The following is a 26,122-nucleotide window of genomic DNA, read 5'->3' on the forward strand; positions in this document are numbered from 1 at the left end:
CTGACTCATGGCGTTGAAGTCTTTCTGGAAACACCCCCACCTTTGTAGCCAACCAGTTTACACACACCCCTTCAGCTCCTCCTTGATTCAAATGTTAAGTCAAGAGGAAGAAGGAAAACGAATTCAAGAGCTGCTCTCAAGCATCTAGAATTCTCTGTACCCCACCTCTTGAGAAGAGAGACTGGCCCCCAGCTCTGACTCAGTCTACTACAAGCTGGACTCTCCTCTTAAAGCACCAACTTTATCTGAGCCTTTGGGTAAAACTGGAAGAAAATAGTGCACGAGTACTGTGAACTCTGCAAAAGGCAGGGGGCTGACAACTGGTAGTAAAAACAGAAAGATGGCAGATCCTGAAATTGAGCTTTTCGTGAAGGTAAGTTTTCTAGCTATAATAATGGCATATGGAGTGTATTATTTCTTGACACTGTGCCTCAGATTCTAAAAAGAAGGCAATATTTGGGCTAGAGATAAGAAATAATTTTGTAATTATATTCCTCCTCTGAGTACTCGATGTATGCCTGGCTGTTCTTAGATGACAATAGGAAAACATGTTATTTGAAAACGGCAAAGAGATATTGTGGAAAGAGCACTAGACTAGTTGATAGTCAGAACAACTAAATTATATTCTTGGTGGCTTCCTGTGTAACTTTGGACAAATCTCTCCCTCCCTCTGGACCTTTGTTTCTTCATCTGTACAATGAAGGAGCCTGACAAAATGATCTTTAAGGGCTTTCTAGCTTTTGCAATCTGTGTTTTATGAGATAGGTTTTGGAAGGCCTAAATGGGGAGAGGAGAGGGCAGAGAATGGGCTGAGAGCCCCAATCCTACGCAGAGCCCAGATAGAGCTTTCTAAAATTCTCCTGCAATAGATGAAGATCACAGTGGAGTCACATGGATACTACGGGAGAAAACACCCAGGAGTCTGTGTGAGGAGGAGGCATTTTACAATGTTGTGTTTCCTCTTTATGGTCTGCCTTGGGGTTTTTTTTGTAATGCCTTAACTTTTCAGAAAAGCCCTTTGGAAAACCCCTAAGCCAGGAGAAAGGAACATGTGTTTCTAAATTAACTCATCAAGAAAAATAATAATTTTGTATAGGTTATTCCAAGTAGAAATTATAGTTTCCTAAAACTTTACTTATATTGGGGCGCCTGGGTGGCACAGCGGTTAAGCGCCTGCCTTCGGCTCAGGGCGTGATCCCTGCGTTATGGGATCGAGCCCCACATCAGGCTCCTCTGCTGGGAGCCTGCTTCTTCCTCTCCCACTCCCCCTGCTTGTGTTCCCTCTCTCGCTGGCTGTCTCTATCTCTGTCGAATAAATAAATAAAATCTTTTAAAAAAAAAACTTTACTTATATTAACTATTTTTTTCTTCTCTATTTTCCCTGACTATTGGAAGTATCCAGGATGAAAATAATCATAACAAACTTTCACATCATGTTTGGCCCTTTTCTAAACACTTCACATATATTACACATATTTACATATATTACCTCATTTAGTCCTAACAATATATTAGTAGTACTAGTAGAAGTAGTATCATGAGTAGGAGTAATGGTAGTAGTACTTGTCATTATAGTAATATTGTTGTCCTCATCTCTACGTAAGTAAGCTAAGGCAATAAAGTTTAAGTAACTTCCCTCTAAAACTATATATCTATTGATGACTTACAAAGACATAAAATAAAGTATGTTTATGGAATGTTAGTTTAAGCATCTGTTAGCCAAAGTAATACTTTCACAATCCTTTAAAAATATTTAACAACTGGTAACATATATACACAAAGGATATAATCAACCTGCCTTTTCAAAATTATAGGAGAGTGATCCTTGAATTCCTGCATAGCAAAATAATCCAAATAAGTGTTGGAATATGGGGCATAAGAGCTACTTCTCTTATCTCTGGATTTTAGCAAAACATGTGACTGCTCAGACACAATATTAATAAGCCTTAATTTCCTAACTGGCTTTTTACATCTACCAATTTCAAACCAGAGGTAATGTCTCTTCATAGGGCAACTAAAGTGTTCCATTAGTCTAAACTACTCATTCAATCCAATCAAATTCCCCTAACTAGTTGTTGGCATTTATCTATGTGTTCATCTTCATAGAATTTCCATATCTGGGTAGTAATCTAGACAGGAGAAGTTAGTGAATCACACATTGGAGGAACAAATGTTGAATTAAATAAATTTAAGGTTAAAATAACTAATTGTATATTGAGTACTTACTATATGGTAGGCATTGTGTTAAGTGGTTTACTATTAACCCTATATTATGGATACAGAAAGTAAAGCAAAGAGTATCTAAGTAACTTTGTCCAGGGTCACATAGCTAGTGAATGGCAAGGTTAGGATTCCAATTCTTTAAAATAGTTATGTCTAATCTTATTCAACTGTTTTCAATTTGGCAAACTTTTTAGTAAATTTTTCCAGAATTTCATCAGATGGAATCCTTTAGATGTAAGCTTATCTAATTGATACAAATTATACATTTTCTGAAAGAACCCTGAGTATCATCTGGTCCAGGTTTTTGTTTTGCTTTGCTTTAAGATGTGTTCCATAGAACTCTAGAAGTTTCACAGAAAATATGGAGATGGGGCATAAGGATTGAGAGGTGTGAAAAATGTTAATGAGTACGTTTAAAAAGCACTGTTCTTTATCAATGGTATATCATTACAGATTATGCAGTTTCTTTCTAAACATTAAAGGAGTCTGTGATTTCCCCAGCTACCTCTGGCTGTGGCTTAAAAACCCTACCACAACTTCTTCCCCATATTACCGATAGGACACATACAAGAGATTAAGCACTTTCCTGAGGCCATTAAGAATTTATATCACACAAAAACAGAAGAATTTATATGACACCACCAATGTGTTTTAATGTAATCAGCGAAAACAATGCCTTTCAGCTCTGAATGACTTTGGCAAGATTTTTAACCATGAACTAAGAACAAAGGATTTTCTAACATACATTTTATCTTCTCTAAATGCAGACTTTATCTTACTGGTTTGTTGTTCATTTTTAAATAGATTTTGTGTTCTCTACCAAACACTCTAAAATAAAGATTTTTACATAAAGTTATAGAACTTAACATTCGGGCCAAAATTCTGAATGTGTCAAAGCCACATTATCTCATACCATAAACCCAAGCCCCTAACCCTAAATCCCTAACCACTAATCCCTAACCATCTGCAGAGGTTGCTGAACTAAAAAATACAGGCACGTACATTAACCCTAACCTAACCTTAAAATATGGTCTGAGACAGTGGCTTACAAAACACATGATAAGAAAAACTGAGAAACAGTCTAATTAACATGGAAACGACCCCAAACATTTAAGAATTGATAGTATTACTGAATATGGGTGTGAATGTAGAGATAAAAACAGAAAAATCAACTGGTATCTAATTAAAGAGTATTTAGAGTCCCAAATACCCTCCTTTCCTCAACTGGGTAGATGGTTGCCATGTTTATTCTTGTCCCAGAACACATGGAGTTAATTCTCAGGAGAAATCTTTAAACTGCAGGGTATCAGGCACATACCCTAAACCCCGACAACTAAGCCCTAAACCCTAACCCCAACTTTATCCCTAACCCTAGCACTAACCCTGGCCCAATGCTAACCTCACCAAAACCCTAAAGCTAACCCTAACCCTAACTCTAACCCTAACCCCTAACCACTAACCCCTAAACCTAATCCTTGAAATTGACCTTAACTGTAACCCTAACACTAACCCTCACACTCTGGAGAGGTCTCTGATCTGGAAAATACCAGGCACGTACCCTAACCCTAACCCTTGATCTGAGAAAATGGCTTACTGAACACATTATAAGAAAAGTTGAGAAGCAGCCTAGTTTTCCTAGAGATGACCCTAAGCATTTAAGAATTGGTAGTATTTGGGGCACCTGGGTGGCTCATTTGATTAAGCATCTGACTCTTGATTTTGGCTCAGGTCATGGTCTCAGGGTTGTGAGATTGAGCTCCGTGTTGGGCTCCACACTGGGCATGAAGCTTGCTTAAAATTCTCTCTGTCCCTCTCCCTCTCCCCTTCTCCCCTCCCTCCCTCCCTCCTAACCCTCCCTCATTCTCTCTTTCTGTCTCTCTAAAAAAAAAAGGAATTGGTTGGGGCGCCTGGGTGGCACAGCGGTTAAGCGTCTGCCTTCGGCTCAGGGCGTGATCCCGGCGTTGTGGGATCGAGCCCCACATCAGGCTCCTCTGCTATGAGCCTGCTTCTTCCTCTCCCACTCCCCCTGCTTGTGTTCCTTCTCTCGCGGGCTGTCTCTATTTCTGTCGAATAAATAAATAAAATCTTTAAAAAAAAAAGGAATTGGTAGTATTTCTGAAAATGGGTGTGAAGGTAGAGATAAAAACAGAAAAATCAATTGAATATCTATTTAAAGAGTGTTTAGAACCCCGAATCCCCTCCTTGCGTCAGCTTGATAGATGGTTGCCATGTTTATTCTCATCCCAGCAGAAGTGTGGGGTTTTATTCTTAGGAAAGGTCTCTGAATGGCAAGATACCTGACACATATCCCAACCCTGGTCTATAACCCATAACTCCTAACTGTAATCCCTAACCCTAAAACTAACCATAACCCTAACCTTTTGAAGAGGTCTCTGAATGGCAAAATACCAGGCACATACCCAAGCCCTAACCTAACCCCTAATTCCTAACCCCTAACCTTAACCCTAACCCCAGCAGAAGTCTGGGATTTTATTCTCTGGAGAGGTCTCTGAACGGCAAAATACAAGGCACATACCCTAATCCTAACAACAACAACAAAAACATTTTATCTATGTGGAAAAGAAAAAAGAAATTATACCTTTCTCTGAATTTTCAGACCAGATTCAAACTCTCTTAGAACTATCATAAAGACAATCATAAAAACTGATTAATTTTTTTAATTCAACAAAAGTATTAGATGGGAGAAAACAGTGTTTAAGAGTTTGGGTTTTGGAGTAGACAGTCCTGGACCTGCTACATGAGAAAAGTATATAGGTCATCAGCTCTTGTCTAGCTGAGTGTACCTGAACAAGTCAGCTTCTCTGAGCCTCAAACAAAGCTCATCTGTAAAACAAAAGTATTAACAGAGCCTACCTAATGGGATCGTCTTCACTGTGAGGATTAAATAAAACAAATACGTAAAACACCATAGTTGTTAACATAGTAAACACTCAATAAATGTCAGATATTGTAACTATTATTATTTTCCATGTTTAGAAACTTAGATCACAAACACAAAAAAGTTGTTTTTGTGAATGACCACATTCTGTCCTTGCCAGCTAAATATACTTAAGAGGTGGTAATTCATCAACCAGGATAGGGAATTTACATCCTAAAATTTTCTGCGATGGCACTTTAAATCAGCATATTATAAACAGGAAAAAAAAAACCCTCAGTTTTCCTGTAAAACTTGACTGCATTTCCCCCACATCTCAGTGTTTTGCCTTTCCTTTTGCCAAAGGTGATCCACCCTTCCTGCTGTATCTATTATCAGACTCCGTTCTTCTTCCTGCCTCCCACCCATAATCATGTGTCTACTCACTAGCTCCAGTTCTGATTGGATCCTTAGTTTGACTTCCGTTACAAAAGAAACACAGCTGCTTAGGTTGGGTGCCTATTCCCATAGTTCTTCACTCCCTGACATCACAAAAGAACAACAGTAACCATCATTTCCTCTGTCGTGCCCATTGCCAGGAAAAGGAAAATTTGTCCAAAAAATGAAGATTATGCCCAGGGATTCTGGGACCTTAATATTGCTAGAAATGACAGATCAGAGCTGCTGTAAGGTGAAAAGTACTCTTTACTTTCTTCTACAGACTGAGGCAAAAGCATAAATAAATAAATAAATAAATAAATAAATAAATAAATAAATAAATAAATAGGTTCAACAGATGAGATATGCTGATGGCTTGGACTTGGGTAGCTAGCACCTAACAGTGTCAGACAGATAGTAAGCATCAAATAAATATTGAATGAATGAATGATGTAATAGCCATGGCAAATGAAAGAACTAAACTTATTTGGAGATATTCATAGGTAAAACTGTCAAGAATTAGTGTTGAATCCAATTTGGGAGTGAAGCAAAAAGATTATCCTCAAGTTTCTAATTTGGGCAACTCAGTAGATAGTGTCTTGTCTGCTCAGGCTGCCATAACAAATACCAGAGACTTGGTGGCTTAAACAACAGATATTTATCTTCTCGAAGTTCTACTGGATGGATGTTCAAGATCAAGGTGCCAGCATGGTCAGGTTCTGGTAAGAACTCTCTTCCTGGCTTATAGATGATTGCTTTCTCAGTGTCCTTGCATGGTGGGCAGAGAGAAAGAGGAGAGGAGAAAGAAAGCTTCCTGGTCTCTTCTTTTAAGGCCTTTAATCCCATCATGAGGGCCCCATCCTCATGACCTCATATAAACCTAATTACTTCCCAAAGGCCTTGCCTCCAAATAGTACCACGTTGAAGATTAAGGTTTCAAAATACAACTCCGGGGGAATACAATTCAGTCCATAGCAGATAGCAGTGTCATTCACGTCATTCACAGGATTAGGAGCTCTAAAGAAAGAGTAGGTCAGTGAGTGGAATAAAGAAAAAGGAAGAATCCAGTTTGGGACATGCTGAGACTGAAGTGTCTAAAACCTGGATTTCCCACAAGACACTGCATCAGCCATAGCCCTCTCAAGAAGTGGCTACATTTTCTTCCTCATTCTTCTCACCATTGAGCCTGGAAATAAGGTAGGTATCCTTTAGGTATCCTTGCTCCTCATTCCTGTTTTCAGACCATTCCACCTCCCCCATCCAAAAAAATATCTAGGTTGAGTCTCATAAAATCAGACTAAACCACCCACTACCCTTCCTTGTTATGGTAGTCTTCCAAGCACCAGGTCACTCTCTCCTATTTCTTGAGGATTTTTAGCATCTGGATCATTGTCACTCTCTCCAACACTATTCCTATCATAATTCTTGATGATTTTAATATCTACACAGATAACCCTTCCAGTACTCTGACCTCTCAGATTCTTGATTTCTTCTCTTCCACTGATCTTGTTCTTCCCCTTCCATGGTCATGCCCTAACCTTGTCACTGCAACTTCTGCAATGCCTGCATGATATTATAGGTGGGATTATTCTACTTTTTGAACTTTTATATTTTAATGCACTTTATTGATGTATAATTTACATAAAATAAGATGTACCTATTTTAAATGCACAATCCAATGACTTTTGACAAATACATATGCACATGCAACCACAACCCCAATCAAAATATAGAAAATTTCTATTACCTCAGAAAGTTCCTTTGCATCTCTTTGCAGTCAACCTTCCCCACTGTACCCCACTACCCCCTGCCAGAAAATCACTGATCTGCCTTCTGTTGGGATAGATTGGTTTCTATTTTCTAGGATTTTCTATAGATTGAATCATACTGTACTTGATTGAATCATATGATTGAATCATATGGTTGAATCATATGTACTTTTGTCTGGCTTCTTTCACTCAGCATAATTATTTTGAGATTTCCCATATTGTTATGTGCATCAATATCTCATTCCTTTTTATTGCTGAAGTACTCCATTGTATAGATGTAGGATATTTGTTTATCCATCTACCCACTGAAGAATATTTGGGTTGTTTCCAGTTTTTTGGCTACTATGAATAAAGCTGTTAAAAACGTTCATGTACAACTCTTTCTATGGCCAGATGTTTTCACTTCTTTGGGGTAAATACCTAGGATTAGAATTAATGGGTCATATGGTAGGTATATTTTTTAACTTTGACAAACTCTTTATAAACCACTTGTACCATTTTACACTCCCAACCACAGTGTATCAGTTCCAGTTGCTCCACATTCCTGACGATACTTGGTATAATCAGTCTTTTAAATTTCAGCTATTCCAATGTGTGTGTAGTGGTATCTTGTGCTTTTAATTTTCATTTCCCTGTTGACTAATGATGTTAAGCATCTTTTCATATCTTTATTTACCATCTGGATCTCTTTCATAGAGTGTTTAAATCTCTTGCCCATTTTTAAGTTGGATAGGTTGTCATTGAGTTGTAAGAGTTCTTTCTTCATATATTTTATATATTTTGGATACAAACATTTCTCATTTTCTTAACAGTTCTTATGAAAAGCAGATTTTAGCTTCTATGTAGCTCAGATTTTAGCTTTCATATAGCTCAATTTATTGAATTTTTCTTTTCTTTCCCTCACTCTCTGAATCCCAGCCATATTGACCTTCTTTCAGTTCCTTATAATGCCATGCTCAAGCATGTTTCAAGGCTTTTGGATATGTTATTTGCTGTTTAGAATGTCTTCTTTGTGCCTATTCACCTAGTTAACTCTTATTCTTTGAACTGAGTTCAATTGCAACTTTCTCAGAAAGGCCTTCCCTAACAGACCCCATATAGATTTTGTTTCTCTGTTACACGTTCTCATAACATGCACATCCATCCTTCCTTCAAAAAATTTATCTCAGTTTAAAAGTAAGTTAAGTTGGGGGGCACCTGGGTGGCACAGCGGTTAAGCGTCTGCCTTCGGCTCAGGGCATGGTCCCAGCGTTATGGGATCGAGCCCCACATCAGGCTCTTCCTCTATGAGCCTGCTTCTTCCTCTCCCACTCCTCCTGCTTGTGTTCCCTCTCTCGCTGGCTGTCTCTATCTCTGTCGAATAAATAAATAAAATCTTTTTAAAAAAAGTAAGTTAAGTTGGGAGACTATTATTTAAATATCTTATATATATATAGTACATATTATATATGTATATGTAAAATCTGGTCTATTTTAAACACATAATTTCTTCAGCAAGTATTTATTGGAAGAGTGGATGGATGAGTGAAAAATAGAGGGGCCACAGATAAACTCAAGTATATATAAAATTTCAAAGCAGAAAAGTGAGTTGCTTTCAGTCAGTGAGCAAAAGATGGATCTTTATTTTTTCACCATTATTTTTCTTACTATTGAAGTATAGTTAACATGCAATGTTATATTAGTTTTAGATATGCAACATACTGATTCAACAATTCTATACATTACTCAGTGCTCATCATGATAAGTGTAGTTGCCATCTGTCACCAAACATTATTACAATATTATTGCGTATATTCCCTATGTAGGACTTTTCATCTCCATGACTTATTTATCTTGTAACTGGAAATTTGTACCTCTTAATTCTCTTTGTCTATTTTGCCCACCCCCACCCACCTCCCCTCTGGCAACCAGTAGTTTGTTCTCTATATTTAGAGATTGGGTTTGTTTGGGGCTTTTGTTTATTTACTTGCTTCCTGTTTTGTGTTTTAGATTCCACATATAAGTGAAACCATATGGTATTTGTCTTTCTCTGTCTAACTTATTTCACTTACCATAATACCTTCTAGGTCCATCTATGTTGTCACAAATGATAAGATCTCATTCTTTTTACGCCTGAGTAATATTCTATTCATCTATTGGTAGACACGGGTTGCTTTCATATCTTGGCTATTGTAAATAGTGCTTCAATAATCATAGGGGTGCATATATCTTTTCAAATTAGTGTTTTCATTTTCTTTGGGTAAATACCCAGTAGTGGAATTACTAGATCATATGGTATTTCTATTTCTAATTTCTTGAGGAAACTCTATGCTGTTTTCCACAGTACTTGGACTAATTTGCATTCCTCCTGAAGATGCATGAGGGTTCCCTTTTCTCCAACACTTGTTATTTATTATCTTTTTGATACTAGCCATTCTGACTTGTATGAAGGGATATATGATTGTGCATTTGATTTGCATTTCCCTGATGATGAGTGATGTTGCGTATCTTTTCATGTGTCTTTTGGCCCTCTGGATGTCTTTGGAGAATTGCCTATTCAAGTCTTCATTTTTAAACAGATTATTCAGGATTTTTTGGTGTTCAGTTGTGTAAGTTCTCTTTTATAGATTTTATTTATTTGAGAAAGAGAGAGAAGGGAGAGAGAGTGAGAGAGAGTGCAGGAGCAGGGTGAGAGGCAGAGGGAGAAGCAGGCTCCCCACTGAGAAGGGAGCCCGTCAGGGTGCTTGATCTCCGGACAGGATCATGACCTGAGCAGAAGGTAGACGCTTAGCCATCTGAGCCACTCAGGCACCCCAGTTGTATAAGTTCTTAACATATTTTGGTTATTACCCCCTAATGAGCTATATTATTTGCAAATATCTTTTCTCATTCAGGAGGCTGCCTTTTTGTTTTGTTAAAAGTTTCTTTTGCTGCGCAAAAGCTTTTCATTTTGGTGTAGTCCCGAGAGCTTTATTATGTTGAGATATGTTCCCTCCAAACCAACTTTGTTGAGAGTTTTTATCATGAATTGATGTTGTATTTTGTCAAATAGTTTTTCTGATCTATTGAAATAATCATAAGGTTTTTATCCTTTCTTGTGTTAATATCCTATATCACATTGATTGATTTATGAATTTTAAACCATCCTTGCATCCCTGGAATAAATCCCACTTGATTATGGTGAATTGTCCTCTTAATGTATTGTTGAATGCTATTTGCTAGTATTTTGTTGAGGACTTTTGCATCTGTGTTCATCAGGGATTTTGGCCTGTAGTTTCCTTCTTCTGTAGTGTCTTTGTCTGGTTTTAGCATCAGGATAATGCTGGTCAATGGATGGATCTTTAATTGAATGTTGTTAAAACAACTATTAACCATTTTTTAAAAATTCAAGTACATAAGCTAGAGTCCCAATATACTCCTGGTGCCAAAATAAATTCCAAATAGATGAAACAAATGCAAAAACTGAACGCATAGAGGTACTAAAAGAAAACACAAAAGAACATCTTTATAATAAAATAAGAAAGGTTGGTTTTTTGTTCTTTGTTTTTGTTTTTTGTAATCTCAATGTATATAATGGCAGTATAAGATCAGAAAAACCAGACTGAGTAATAGATTTCATGTAAAATCTAATTTTTACATAAGCCATGTTTTTAAGTTACATGTAATGTGTATCAAAAAGTGTTAATATCTTTAGTATACAAATAAATTTTTCAAATCAATAAGGAAAATATCACTTTGATAGAGAAAGTGAAAGTTTGTCATGAACAAACACTTCACAAAATAAGGAAATCAAATTGCAATAAACATATGGAAAATGCCTTTCAGGAAGGAAATTTGGCAGGATCTATTGAAATGGAAAATGCACTTACTTTTTTTTCAACATTCTCATTTTGAATATTAATTCTAATGATATTATCTCAGAAATTGAATAAATTATATGCCCAGAAATATTTGCTGCTGAAGTATTTAGCATAGCAAAAATTTTGGAATACCTGAAATGACCATCAATAGGAAATGGTTATATAAATTCTGGTAATATATAAAATTAACTATTATTATTATATAGTCATTACACTTGTCATTTTAAATACAATAAACTTATTTGATTCATTATCTCTGTCTGCCCACAAGTGGTAGGATCCATGAGATTAAGGGCTTCCAATTTTTGTCTCTAGCACCTGGCTCATTTCCCAGTAGGCACTCAATACATACTTGAGCAAATGAATGAATGAGGCCTTCCTTTATCTTAACAGGCTGGAAGTGATGGGGAGAGTATTGGAAACTGTCCCTTTTGCCAACGCCTTTTTATGATCCTCTGGCTTAAAGGAGTTAAATTCAATGTGACTACTGTTGACATGACCAGGTAAGAGAAATCAGGACATGTTTCATTCTGGAGATTGAAATCAGTAGACACCAATATAATGTTTGTGTTTCTATAACGTGTACTTTATCTAGAGGCCTAACTCTGCTTATTTTCAATAATCATAGAAAGCCTGAAGAGCTGAAGGACTTAGCCCCAGGTACCAATCCTCCCTTCCTGGTGTATAACAAGGAGTTGAAAACAGACTTCATTAAAATTGAGGAGTTTCTAGAGCAGACGCTGGCTCCTCCAAGGTACAGCATTCTACACGATATTATTGCTTTTGAGAAAATCTATTTTATTGCTCTATATTGCAGATTGAGGATTCTTACTTCTAGATATCTAACTTTTTTTCACTGTTGGACCTCTCTTTTGTTGTTTTTCTAGAAAGGTTTGCAAAGATCCCCATGATTACTCTATACACGATTACAAAACTTTACTACAGAATTACTTATTTAATATATGTAAAGCTATTAAAACTTTATGAGATGTAGGTAATGTATTAGGAAAGGGCAAAGGATAGATTTGGAAACCTGGGAAAGGCAGGGAATTCCAGCCATAATAAAGTTTGGGGGCATTTATACTGACAGAAATTAGACTTGTTTTATTGTAGAGCCTCACAAGATCTTCAGTTTTGAAATAGCCTTTGATTCAGTCTGATTTCTAAGATCTGCAGGTTGGGAAATATAATGTCTATGATGTGTAAACTTCCCCCTTCAACTTCAAATACATGAAAACGTTAGATGTAACATTTCAAAGTATTTTTTAAAGATTTTATTTATTTATTTTAGAGAGAGAGAGAGAGCAAGCAGGGGGAAGGGCAGAAGGACAGGAGAGAGAATCCCAAGCAGACTCCCTGCTGAGTGGGAAGCCCCACCAAGGGCTTGATCTCACAACCTTGAGATCATGACCTGAGCCAAAACCAAGAGTTGGACGCTTAACCAACTAAGCCACCCAGGCACCCCCAAAGTATTTTTATATTATGTATGCTGTGCCTTTTATTCCCATGACTTATTCATTCCATAACTGGAAGGCTGTACCTCCCAATTCCTTTCACCCATTTTACCCATCCTCCCCTCCCTTCTGGCAACCAGCAGTTTGTACTCTGTATTTATATGTCTGTATCTGGAGGCATCACAATTTCAGATTTCAAGTTATACTACAAAGCTGTAGAAATCAAGACAGTATGGTACAGACACAAAATGATGGGTATTAAGAGGGCATTTGTGTGATGAGCACTGGGTATTATATGTAAGTGAGGAATCACTAAATTCTACTCCTGAAACTGATATTACACTATATGTTAGCTAACTAGAATTTAAATTAGAACCTTAAAAAAGGAAATTTGAAAATTAAAAAAAATAGACAGATCAACCTTAAAGATAGCAGTCCACATTGTAGGTGCAGGTTGCTGGTAGCAGAGGACATAATATGGGCTTTGTTCTCAAATAACTATGGATATGTGGTTTGGCCTTGTGGCACCCTGAAGGATTGGTTCGAGGGTTGTCTTATTTCACCTACTTTAGAGCTTCCCCAGGGCTGAGGCAACTTCCTTGATGGCATTCATGGAAGGCATTTAAAGGCAGTTGTATTAGCCACTGCTACGTGGGGCAAGGGGTAGCATTTGGGGAAAGCTATAGACAAACTGAAAAGCCTGGGAAGAAACAGGTTGGGATGTTTGGGGCATATTTGAGGCAATAAGGGCTTCAAAATGTTTTCATGTATTCTAGGGACTCTAGAAGTCCATCCACATGTCCAGGTTTAGACCTATGCTCAGAAAAGACCTGAGAAGATCTTAAACTCTTACTTCTGACTGAACGTCAGACACTATGCAAGCAGAAATTGAAGGTTAAACTGTAAACTGCATACATAAGCGTTGAAGGAGTGCCCCAACTCAGAGCAAGACTGCAAACACTGGGAGACCTTTTCTTTCTTGGTTTGTTTGTTTGTTTTGGTTCCAGGAATTTAATGAAATCTGTTAAATCAATAACTAAACAAAGATAATGAGACAAAGATTTCAGTGGCCCCACACAACAAAAAACACAGACTTTACAAAATTACTTCAGAAAATTCACTAAACAAATAAATGATACCTACAATAAGCAGCAACAACAAATCCTGGGGAATATGGGAGAATCTGATTGTCAGAGTTTCTACATTATAATGTTCAAGTATCTAGTTTTCAAGAAAAAAAGAAAATTCATGTCAAGAAACAAGAAAGTAGGGCCCATTCACAGAGAAAAAAGAAATTAATAGAAACTCTCCCTGAGAAAACCCAGATACTTGATTTAATAGACAAATACTTTACATCAACTGTGTAAAATCTGTTTAGAAAGCTAAAGAAAACCATAGACAAAGAACTAAAAGAAACTAGAGCAACCTCAACATAGAGAGAATATCAATAAAAAGATAGAAAATTTTTAAAGGAACCAAATAGAAATTCTGGAGTTGAAAAGTACAATAACTAAAATGAACAATTCACTAGAGGGTTTCAACAGATTTGAACAGTTAAAAGAAATAATATGCAAAAGTGAACATAAGTCAATTGAAGTTATTCAGTCTGAGGAAAAGGAAGAAAATGAGCAGAATCTAACATACCAGCAGAATACCATCAAATGTACCAAGACACACATAATGGGAGTCCCAGAAAGAGAGAATAGGGACCAAGAGGCAGAAGAATGTTTGAAGGAATAATAGCTGAAAACTTCCCAAATTTAATTAAATACATTTATCTATACATCCAAGGAAGTCAATGAATTCCAAGTGGAATAAACACAAAGAGATCAACACCAGGATACATTATAATCAAATTATCTAAAGCTAAAGCCAAAGACAGAATCTTGAATGCAGCAAGAGAAAATGACTCATCTTGTAGAAGGGATCCTCAATAAGATTAACAGATGATTTTTCATCAGCAACCATGGAGGCCAGAAGGCAGAGAGAGAATTATCTCTCAGGTCCTGATCTTGGGGTCATGAGGTGGAGCCCCAGGTCAGGAGTCTGCTTAAGTCTCTCTCTCTCTCTCTCTGCCCCTCCCCACTGCATTCTCTCTCTCTCTTTCCCTCTCTCTCTCTCAAATCACACTCTCTCTCTCTCAGATAAATAAATAAACCTTTAAAAAACAAAATAAAATAAAATGCTAAAGGAATAAAAGTCAACCAAGAATTCCATATCAGGCAAAACTACCCTTCAAAAATGAAAGAGAAGTTAAGACATTCCACATGAATAAAAACTGAGGAATTTTGTTGCTAGTAGACCTACTCTACAAGAAATGCTATAGGGAGTCCTTCAGGCATAAATGAGAGGCCACTAGACAGTAACTCAAAGTCATGTGAAGAAATAAAATGCAGCAGTAAAGGAGGGAAGCACATACTTAACTCGATGCAAAAATATTTTGACAAAATCTGACACCATTTCATGATAATATTCAACAAACTAGGAATAGAAGGGAATTTCTTCAACCCAATAAATGGCATCTATTAAAAACCCACAGATAACATCATACTTAATGGTGAAGGATTGAAAATTTTCCATCTAGGATCAGGAACAACACAAAGATGCCATTTCTGACACTTCTGTTCAACATTGTATTGGAAGTTCTAAACAGAGCAGTTATGCAAGAAAAATAAATAAAAAGTATTCAAAATGGTAAAGAAGAAGTAAAACTATTTCTATTTGCAGATGGCATGATTTTTCATATAGAAAATCCTTTAAAATCCACTAAAATACTACTAGAACTCATAAACAAATTCCATGCAATTGAAGGATACAGTCAACATACAAAAATCAGTTGTATTTCTTTGCACTCTCAACGAATACTCCAAAAAGTAAATTAAGAAAACAATTCCATTTTCAACAGTGTCAAAAATAACAACATACTTTGGAATAAACTTAAGGAAGGAGGAGAAAAATTTCTCTGCTGAAAACCACAAACCATTGCTGAAATAATTTAAAGAAGACTTAAAAATGAACATTTATATTAGTTTCTTAGGGCTGCCATAACAAAGTGTCATAAATTGGGTGGCTTAGAACAGAAATTTTTCTTATAGTTCTGAGGGCTAGAAGTGTGAAGTCAAAGTATCAGCAGAGTCATACTCCCTCTGAAACCTTTAAGAAAAATATCCTTCCTTGCCTTTTCCTAGGTTCTAGTTTTTCCAGCAGTCATTGGTGTTCCTTGACTTGTAGATCCAGAACCCCAATCCTCCATCTTCACATGACATTTTCTCCATACCTCTGTCTTTTCAAAAGATGTTCTTTTTTAAGGACATCAATCATTTTGGATTAATGGACCTGCCTTACTCCAGTATGGCCTTGTCTTAACTAATTACATCTGTAACAATACTATTTCAAAATAAGGTTACATTAGAAAGTACTGGAGTTGGGGTGCCTGGGTGCCTCAGTTGGTTGAGCATCCAACTCTTGGTTTCAGCTCAGGTCATGATCTCATAGCTTGTGAGATTGACCCCTGCATCCATCGGGGTCTCTGCTCAATGGGGAGTCTGATTGAAGATTCTCCCTGCCTTTCCCCCCTCAAATAAATAAATAAATCTTTTTTTAAAAAAAGAAAGTACTAGTTAGGACTTCAACATATTTTGGGGGACACAATTCAACCCATACAAACATCCCATGCTTGTGGAATAGAAGACTTAATATTATTAAGATAGATAGAAATATTCCCCAAAGGGATCTACTAATTCAGTGCAACCACAATAAAAATTCCAATTTTTTTTTGCAGAAATGAAAAAGCCAATTCTCAAATTCATACAGAATGGCAAGAGACCATAAATAGTCAAAATAGTCTTGATAAAGACAAACAAATTTGGAGGACTCACACTTCCTGATTTCAAAACTTACTACAAATGTACACTAATCAAAACAGTGCAGTGCTTGCATAAGAATAGACTTCCAAGTCAACGGAGGGGAGTTAAGAGTCCAGAAACAAACCTATACATCTATGGTCAATTGATTTTCAAGAGTGCCAAAACCATTCAATGGGGGAAGAATAGTCTCTCCAATAAATGGTGTTGGGACAACTAGATACTCCACACAAGAGAATAAAGTTAGACCCTTACTGCATACCATAAACAAAAATTAACTCAAAGTATATCAAAGAACTATATGTATGGGCTAAAACTATAAAACTCTTAGAAGAAAACATATGTGTAAATCTTCGGGACCTTGTATTTGGCAATAGAATCTTAGATATGACACCAAATGTTTCAGCAACAAAAGAAAAAATAAATAAAATTAAAACCTTTTGTGCATCAAACAACACTATCAAACGAATGAAAAGATAACCCACAAAATGGGAGATAGTATTTCTGAATCATGTATCTGATAAAGGTCTAGCATCCAGAATATGTAAAGACCTCCTTCAATTCAACAACAGAAAGGCAAACAACCTAATTTAAAAATGGATGGAGGACTTATGTAGACATTTCTCTAGAGGATATATGCAAATGGCTAATGAGCACATGTAAAGATGTTTAACATCCTTGGTCATACGGGAAATGCAAATCAAAACCACAATGAGATAACACTTCAAAGCCACCAAGATGGCTATCATAAAGAAAACAGAAAATAACAAGTGCTGATGAAGATGTGGAGAAATTGGAATTCTCATACATTGCTGGTAGACATTCTGCCAACGCAGAAAAAAGATTGACAGTTACTCAAAAATTTCAACATAGCATTCTCATATGACCCAGCACTTCCACTCCTAGGTGTACACTCAAAAGAACTGAAAATAGGTATTCAAACAAAACATGTACACAATGTTTGTAGCACTATTTACACTAACCAAAAGATGAAAACAACACAAATAACCACCAACCGATTATTGCATAGAGAAAATATGGTCTATCCATACAATGAAATATTATTCAGCCATAAAAAGTGAATGAAGTAGGGATACGTACTAGAATATGAATGAACCTTGACCATCACACTAAGTGAAAAAAGCCAAAAACAACAGGCCACATACTGTGTGATTCCATTTATATAAAATGTCCAGAATAAGCAAATTCATAGACACAGAAAGATTAGTGGTTCCAGGGGCTGAGAGGAGGAGTGAATGGGGAATAACTGTTTAATGGGAACTAGATAGGAGTGATTGTTGCACAATATTGTGGCTGTATTAAAGCCACTGAATTGTACATTTTAAAATAGCTTAAGTGGTTTTATGTTATGTGAATTTTATCTCATTTTTTAAAAAATTAGGATTTTAATAGAAATTGCACTGATATATATTACTATTTGAAGAAATTTCGTTTTTATGATACAAATGATTCCCATCAGAGAACATGATTTGTGTATTTGTTTGGGTACCATCTCATTATTTTTGAGATATAATTGTCATATAACACTGTGTAAGTTCAAGGTGTCCAACATGTTCATTTGATATTTATATATTGCAATATGATAACCACTGTAGTGTTAGCTAAAATCTCTATCATATTACATAATTATTATTTCTTTTTTGTGGTGAGAACAATTAAGATCTTGCCTCTTAGCAACTTTGAAGTGTATAATATAGTCTTGACTATAATCACTATGCTGTGCATATTTACCTACTAGTTGCAAGTTTTTAACATGTAAACAATATCTATCCCCAATCCCCCCACCAAGGTGCTTCCAGTAACTATCATTTTACTCCTTTTTTATGAGTTTTGTTTTTTAGATTCCACATATAAGTGAGATCATACAGCATTTGTCTTTCTCTGTCTGACTTATCTCACTTAGAGTAATGTCCTCAAGGTCCATTCATGTCACAAATGGCAGGATTTCCTTCTCTTTTTATATATGAATAATATTCCATTGTATATAAGCACCAGATCTCCTTTACCCATTCATCCACCGATTTACATTGGGTTATCAATCTCTACCTTTTCTATTAAGTTATTTCTAAATATTTTCTACTTTTATCACTATTGTAAATGGAATATGCTACTAATATCCATTTCTATCTGGTTATTGTTAGCATGGAAAACTTATTTTTTTTAATATTTAACTTGTATTAGCCACCTTACCAAAATATCTCATTAATTCTAGTAATTTTTCCTATACTTTCTTGGGTTTTCTAGGTATACAATTATATTGCTGCTTCTCTTCCAATAATTATACTAGTGCTTTATGTTGTCTTTCTCAACTTGCTAGAACCTCAAAAACAATGTCTACTATAAAAGCAATTGCAGGTTCTATCTTGTTCCTAAATTTAGTGTAAACGGTTTTAAAGTCACCATTTAGAATGTTTTTTGTCTCACTTGTTAGTGCATTCAGTGCAATTTGAAGAGAAGTAGTGATAATGATTATTCTTATCCTATACTTATTTTAAGGGAAATAGTTCTAACATTTCACCATTTAATATGGTGCTTGCTGAAAGTTTTTGATGGATACATTTTATCAAGTTAAGGAAATTAATTAATTAGTTTAATCATCCAACAGATATTTACTGTATACTTAGTAAGTGTCAGATACTATTCTAGGCCCTTGGGACACACCAGTGATTAAATCAGGCAAAAACACTCTGCCCTAGTAGACCTTACATTCTAATTGGGGAAGACAATAAATTGGCAAGATTAAAAAGCAAAACAAACTACTTTATATGATGCTAAATACTAAGAACAAACAAAACAAGGGAGGGAAGTAGCAAGTGTTAAGGTTGCAATGTTAGATAGGGTGGGCAGACAAGGCCTCACTTAGGAAGGGATTATAAAAGCAAGATCTGAAAGAAGAGGGGGAACAGGTCATGTGCATGTATGAGGGAAATCACCCATTTAAGGGCAAAGTGAAAAAGCCCTGGGGTGGAAACTCGTCAGGCCTATTTGAAGAACATGAGGGAGATAAGTTCCGTGAGTGGGGAAGAGTAGGAGGAAATGAGAGCAGAGTGTTAAGATAGGGTCAGATCACATCAGTCCTCATAGATTACTGCGAGGACTTGGGGTCTGAGTCTGAATCAGATGGAGACATTGCAGGGTAATAAGTAGGGGGGAGACATGATATGACTTACATTTTAACATGATTGCTCTGGCAGCAGGTAGAAAATAGTCTAGAAGTGTGGGGGACAAGAAGGGGAGTGGGGAGAATAGTCAAGAAGCTGTTGCAGTAGTATAAGCTTTGGACCAGGAAGGGGGCAGTGGAGGTGTGAGAAGTACATAGATTCTGGGTACATTTTGGGGTTTATTTGTTTTCTTTTCAAATTTGTATTTAAATTCTAGTTAGTTTACATACAGTGGAATATTAGTTTCAGGAGTAGAATTCAGTGATTCATCACTTACATACAACACCCAGCGCTCACCCATTGACCTCCTAAATGCCCATCACCCATCTAGCCCATTCTCCACCCACCTCCCTTGGGTACATTTTGAAAGGTAAGCTGGCTAGAATTGTTAATGGATCAAATATGGGGATAGAGAGAAGAGAGGAATCCAGGAAGATGACTAAGTGTCCTGACCATTTCTAGTTGCTAGTGGGGTTTTTTTGCGAATAGGAATTGGTCTTCATTGAACTCTTTTTCTGCATTTATTCATGATCATATGGTATTTAATTTCTTAATGTGGTGAATTACATTATTACATCATTTTATTTTATTATGCTAAATGAACTTTGTATCATTAAGGAGAGGCCACCTTGGCTACCTTTTCCCATCCTCTCTATCCTCTTTATTCCTTCATTTTTATATAAGTTACAATAATTTAAACCATGTTTTTCCTACAACTTATCTTTGAAAATGTATTACCAACATATCTTCTGCCAAATAGGCTTTTAAGAGCAAGTATGGGGGAGCTAACTACCATTTAAAACATTTTTTCTACAAGTTAATGAGCTTTGAATTCCCCACAATCGGTTTCCCAGTGAACTTTAGAAGCTTCAGTATTCTGATATTGGGAAAAATACATATTTCCAATGAGAAATTCCAGGACCTTCCGTTTCCAGCACAATTTTCCAAAATGTCCATTCTCAGTAGAGTGCAAGCTAGGACACTTGGTCTCTGACTTGTTATGTGTGAATAATCATAGAGTGATGTTTCTTTTTAAGGTATCCTCACCTGAGTCCCAAGAACAAGGAGTCTTTTGATGTGGGCTGTAACCTCTTTGCCAAGTTTTCTGCATACATTAAAAATACGCAAAAAGAAGCAAATAAGAGTAAGATACCTTTATTTAAATTTCTGTTACTTTTACACATTTGCTGACTCTCACAGTCTCACTCAGCTAAAATAGGATTTTCCTGAATATGTAGTATATGTTGGGGAATACACTCTTCCTCTGATTCTTTTTTTTAAATGATTTTTTATTATGTTAGTCACCATACAGTACATCCCCGGCTTCTGATGTAAAGTTTGATGATTCATTAGTTGCATATAACACCCAGTGCACCATGCAATATGTGCCCTCCTTACTACCCATCACCGATCTATCCCATTCCCCCACCCCGCTCCCCTCTGAGGCCCTCAGTTTGTTTCTCAGAGTCCATAGTCTCTCATGGTTCATTCCCCCTTCTCATTACCCCCCCTTTCTTTATCCCTTTCTTCCTCTACCGATCATCCTAGTTCTTATGTTCCATAGATGAGAGAAATCATATGATAGTTGTCTTTCTCTGCTTGACTTATTTCTCTTAGCATTATCTCCTCCAGTGCCATCCATGTTGCAGCAAATGTTGAGAAATCGTTCTTTTTGATAACTGAGTAATATTCCATTGTATATATGGACCACAACTTCTTAATCCAGTCATCGGTTGAAGGGCATCTCAGCTCCTTCCACAATTTAGCTATTGTGGACAATGCTGCTATGAACATTGGGGTGCATATGGCCCTTCTCTTCACTACGTCTGTATCTTTGGGGTAAACACCCAGTAGTGCAATGGCTGGGTCATAGGGTAGCTCAATTTTTAACTTTTTAAGGGACCTCCACACTGTTTTCCAGAGTGGCTGTACCAACTTGCATTCCCACCAACAGTGTAAGAGGGATCCCCTTTCTCCACATCCTCTCCAACAATTGTTGTTTCTTGCCTTGTCTATTTTTGCCATTCTAACTGGTATAAGGTGGTATCTCAGTGTGGTTTTGATTTGAATTTCCCTGATGGCTAATGATTTTGAACATTCTTTCATGTGTCTGTTAGCTATTTGTATGTCTTCATTGGAAAAGTGTCTGATCATATCTTCTGCCCATTTTATGATTTGTTTATTTGTTTCTCGTGTATTGAGTTTGAGAAGTTCTTTGTAGATCTTGGATACCAGTCCTTTATCTGTAGTGTCATTTGCAAATATATTCTCCCATTCCGTGGGCTGCCTCTTAGTTTTTTTGACTGTTTCCTTGGCTGTGCAGAAGATTTTATCTTGATGAAGTCCCACAAGTTCATCTTTTCTTTTGCTTCTCTTGCCTTTGGAGATGTGTCATGAAAAAGGTTGCTTTGGCCGATGTCGTAGAGGTTGCTGCCTATGTTCTCCTCTAGAATTTTGATGGATTCCTGTCTCACATCGAGGTTTCATCCATTTGGAGTTGATCTTTGTGTATGGTGTGAGAGAGTGGTCAAGTTTCATTCTTTTGCATGTTGCTGTCCAATTTTCCCAGCACCATTTACTGTCTTTTTCTTCTCTCCTTTGAAATTCCTTTTCATGAAGTTTTATTTAAATTTAGAACCCAAGATTCAATAGAGCAATTACTAACTTAGCTCAATTAGAGCATTGCTGTGCCAGGAGTGAACTAACTGCAGGACTATATTTTTTAGCCTCCCAACTTTCCCAGTCCTGTGTACCTTTAAGGTTTCTGAAACCATAGCATCCACCATTTCCCACAAACATTCTCGAATAAGTCTACTATCTTCTGAGTCATGAGAGCTATTAGTCTGTGATTCCACTTCTGACTCTTCCGTGTTAGTAATAACATATATGACTTTTTCTTTCTTTGATTCTCCTCCTAATGCACTTCCTCAAGAAAAGTCCAAAAATATTTTTACTCACCATTTAATTAAACATCTGACCCTGTCTTATCAGTGGGTAGTTAAGAGTTCTAGTTAACTATTTAGATTTTGAAGGGCCAGTGTAAGCAATGTGTATAGATAGAGATGTCTAAATGTGTAAAAAGCATATTGAGAATATATTCAGTCATGAAGACAAAACATTAGTAACCCTATGATTTCTTTACATCAGATTTTGAAAAATCTCTGCTCAGAGAATTTAAACGTCTGGATGACTACTTAAACACCCCGCTTCTGGATGAAATTGATCCAGACAGTGCGGAAGAACTCACAGTTTCCAGAAGATTGTTCTTGGATGGGGATCAGCTGACACTGGCTGACTGCAGCTTGTTACCCAAACTGAACATTATTAAAGTAAGTCTTTGTAAGGCACACTAAATGGTCTGGGAGGGGTTTGGGATTGCCAGAATGAAACACAGTGACTATTTAGTGTGAGATTGTTATATGATGGCTTTGTCATCATCATTATGCATAGTGTATATCTCCATTTTCTCCCCAGAGGAAAAATCCATAATGATCTTCTCTGGGAACCATAAAAACTTCTTGTTTCTTCCAAAATCAGAAGGTGTTTTCCACTGTCCTATCTATAAAACAAGGGTAATATTACCCATTTCATGGAGTTGTTGAGAAAATTAAATTAAGGCATGTAAAATGCTTAGAACAGTGTCTGAATCATAGTAAAAGATAAATAATGTGAGCTACTAATAATTTTATGATGATTTAATCATTAATTTGATAAATTCTTATTGAACAGAACTTATTCTGTCTCAGATCCTATGCCAGACACACAGAATACATAAAGAAATAACACATAGTTGGGACCCTAAGCAAACTCTTAGTCTAGTGGAGAAATATGTGCTCTTTTTTTTTGTGCTTTCTTCTAAACATATTAATAATTAAATACAACATGAATATAAATGTCATTGCACACATATAGCTTTGTCTACATTTGTAAAACAAAACATTTAAGTAGTAAGTCCAAGATTCTTTAAGTTTGTTTTTGTGTAGATAACATGTCCTGGGGTGCCTGGGTGGCTCAGTCGTTAAGCGTCTGCCTTTGGCTCAGGGTCTGATCCCAACATCCTGGGATCGAGCCCTGCACTGAGCTCCCTGCTCTGCTGGGAGCCTGCTTCTTCCTCTCCCACTCCCCCTGCTTGTGTTCCCTCTCTCGCTGGCTGTCTCTCTCCCTGTCAAATAAATAAATAAAATCGTTAAAAAAAAAGATAACATGTCCTTAATGATCTTGACTTTTGAGGTATGTTTCTACACACTAGGCATGTCACTGATGCCTTTTACTATCAACTGTTTTTTTTTTCCCCAAACCCTAGGTTGCAGCCAAGAAATACCGTGACTTTGACATTCCAGCAGAATTCTCAGGAGTCTGGCGCTATCTTCACAATGCTTATGCCCGTGAAGAATTTACCCACACATGTCCTGAAGACAAAGAAATTGAAAATACCTATGCAAGTGTGGCTAAACAGAAGAGTTAGGACAGCTCTTTTAGTAGAAAAAGCTCTCTTTTCACTTATTATCATATTATAAAGGTTTTTGGAAATAAGAATATGGAAAATACTGTTTCCTCTATCCAAATCTCTTATGAAAAGAATGCTGTATTTTCTGTATCTAGTCAGGCTAAACTATCTTCTCATTGTGTATTTTAAAGTTCTTTATATTTTCACTTAATTTTCTTTATTCCCATGCATAACCACTGCAATCTTAAGTCACATGGAAAGTATCATGATCTTTTGCTACTTAATTGAATTATTAGAATGCATCATATGTAAGCTCAACAGATGGCTGGAGTTACAAACGACATAAAAAGAGCCACAATCTTAGAAACACTTCCATTTAAATCATTAAAACAGTTTTACATTTTTGTTAGTTTAATACATGGGTGAGTTTATTTCTGATATGAATAATAAAATCAGAGAGTAAGTATATCAGAGGGGCAAATCCTAAAAGAACGATTTTTTAAATCAGCTCTAAAAAGAGAGCAAGACCAACTGGTATTAGAATGGCATTAAACACCTAGAAATATGACTGCCTCATAGTCAGAGATGAGAATATGACCTTTATGATCAGATTATATTGTTAAATGAGCAAGTATTCTTTAAATAAACCATAATAATAATTTTTAAAAGATCAGAAGCAATATAATATAGGGTAAAGTTTCAAAGTAAATTGGACCTTTTATTCCATAGAAATAAGAAGGAAACTAAGAAATCTGACTGACAAAAAGGTCTTGTTGCTGTCCATAAAAAGATAAGGCACACTATCCTTAAAGAATAATGACAAAGATTTGAATAGAATTTAAAATGTTCTATTACTATATGTACTCAAATTTACATGTTAAAATAGAATCATTCAAATCTGAAAACAAAAGCTGAACTTAACTTGGTCCTTTAAAGGAGAAACAAAGTTCAGCCTCAAAAAAAGAAGACACGATAATCAATGGAACAGAATAAAAAAATCCAGAAATGAACCCACAACTATATGGTCAATTAAACTTTGACAAAATAGGAAAGAATATCCAATGGGAAAAAGACAGTCTCTTCAACAAATGGTGTTGGAAAATTGGGCAGCAACATGCAGAAGAATGAAACTGGACCACTTTCTTATACCATACACAAAAATAAATGCAAAATGGATGTAAGATGGGAAACCATTAAAATCCTAGAGGAGAACACAGACAGTAACCTCTTTTTTTTTTTTTTCTTTTTAAGATTTTATTTATTTGACAGAGAGAGAGACAGCCAGTGAGAGAGGGAACACAAGCAGGGGGAGTGGGAGAGGAAGAAGCAGGCTCATAGCGGAGGAGCCTGATGTGGGGCTCGATCCCGTAACGCCAGGATCATGCCCTGAGCCGAAGGCAGACGCTTAACCGCTGTGCCACCCAGGCGCCCCTGACAGTAACCTCTTTGACATCAACCATAGCAACTTCTTTCGAGATATGTCTCCTGAGGCAAGGGAAACAAGAGCAAAAATAAACTATTGGGACTTCATAAAAATAGAAAGCTTCTGCACAGCAAAGGAAATAATCAATAAAACTAAAAGGCAACCTATGGAATGGGAGAGCATATTTTTGCAAATGGCATATCTGATAAAGGGTTAGTATCCAAACAATGGCAAAATTATGGAAAGAGCCCAAATGTCATTAACTGATGAATGGATAAAGAAGTTGTGGTATGTATATACAATGGAATATTACTCAGCCATGAAAAAGAATGAGATCTTGCCCTTTGCAACAACGTGGATGGAGCTAGAGAGTATTATGCTAAGCAAAATGTCAGAGAAAAACAAACGCCATATGATTTCACTCATATGTGGAATTTAAGAAACAAAACAAAGTATCAAAGGGAGAAAAAGAGAGAGAGAGGCAAACCAAGAAACAGACTCTTATTTATAGAGAATACAGTGATGGTTACCAAAGGGGAGGTGGGGCGGGAATGGGTGAAATAGGGGTTAGGGATTAAGGAGTGCACTTGTGATGAGCACCAAGTGGTG

At 36.5% G+C, this 26,122-nt stretch overlaps 1 protein-coding gene across 1 annotated transcript; it reads left to right on the top strand.

The window, feature by feature from the left end:
* Positions 1-24,505, top strand: CLIC2 (CLIC family member 2). The gene is made up of 6 exons (XM_045788953.2): positions 1-373; positions 11,538-11,647; positions 11,773-11,898; positions 20,681-20,787; positions 22,791-22,972; positions 23,947-24,505. The coding sequence occupies exons 1-6, from the start codon at positions 341-343 to the stop codon at positions 24,106-24,108; spliced, it is 720 nt and encodes a 239-aa protein (XP_045644909.1). The 5' UTR covers positions 1-340; the 3' UTR covers positions 24,109-24,505.
* The last annotated feature ends 1,617 nt before the right edge of the window (positions 24,506-26,122 follow it).

The sequence above is a fragment of the Ursus americanus genome, chromosome X, assembly GCF_024610735.1.
Source record: "Ursus americanus isolate L20-20 chromosome X, mUrsAme1.1.p, whole genome shotgun sequence".
Taxonomy (NCBI): domain Eukaryota; kingdom Metazoa; phylum Chordata; class Mammalia; order Carnivora; family Ursidae; genus Ursus; species Ursus americanus.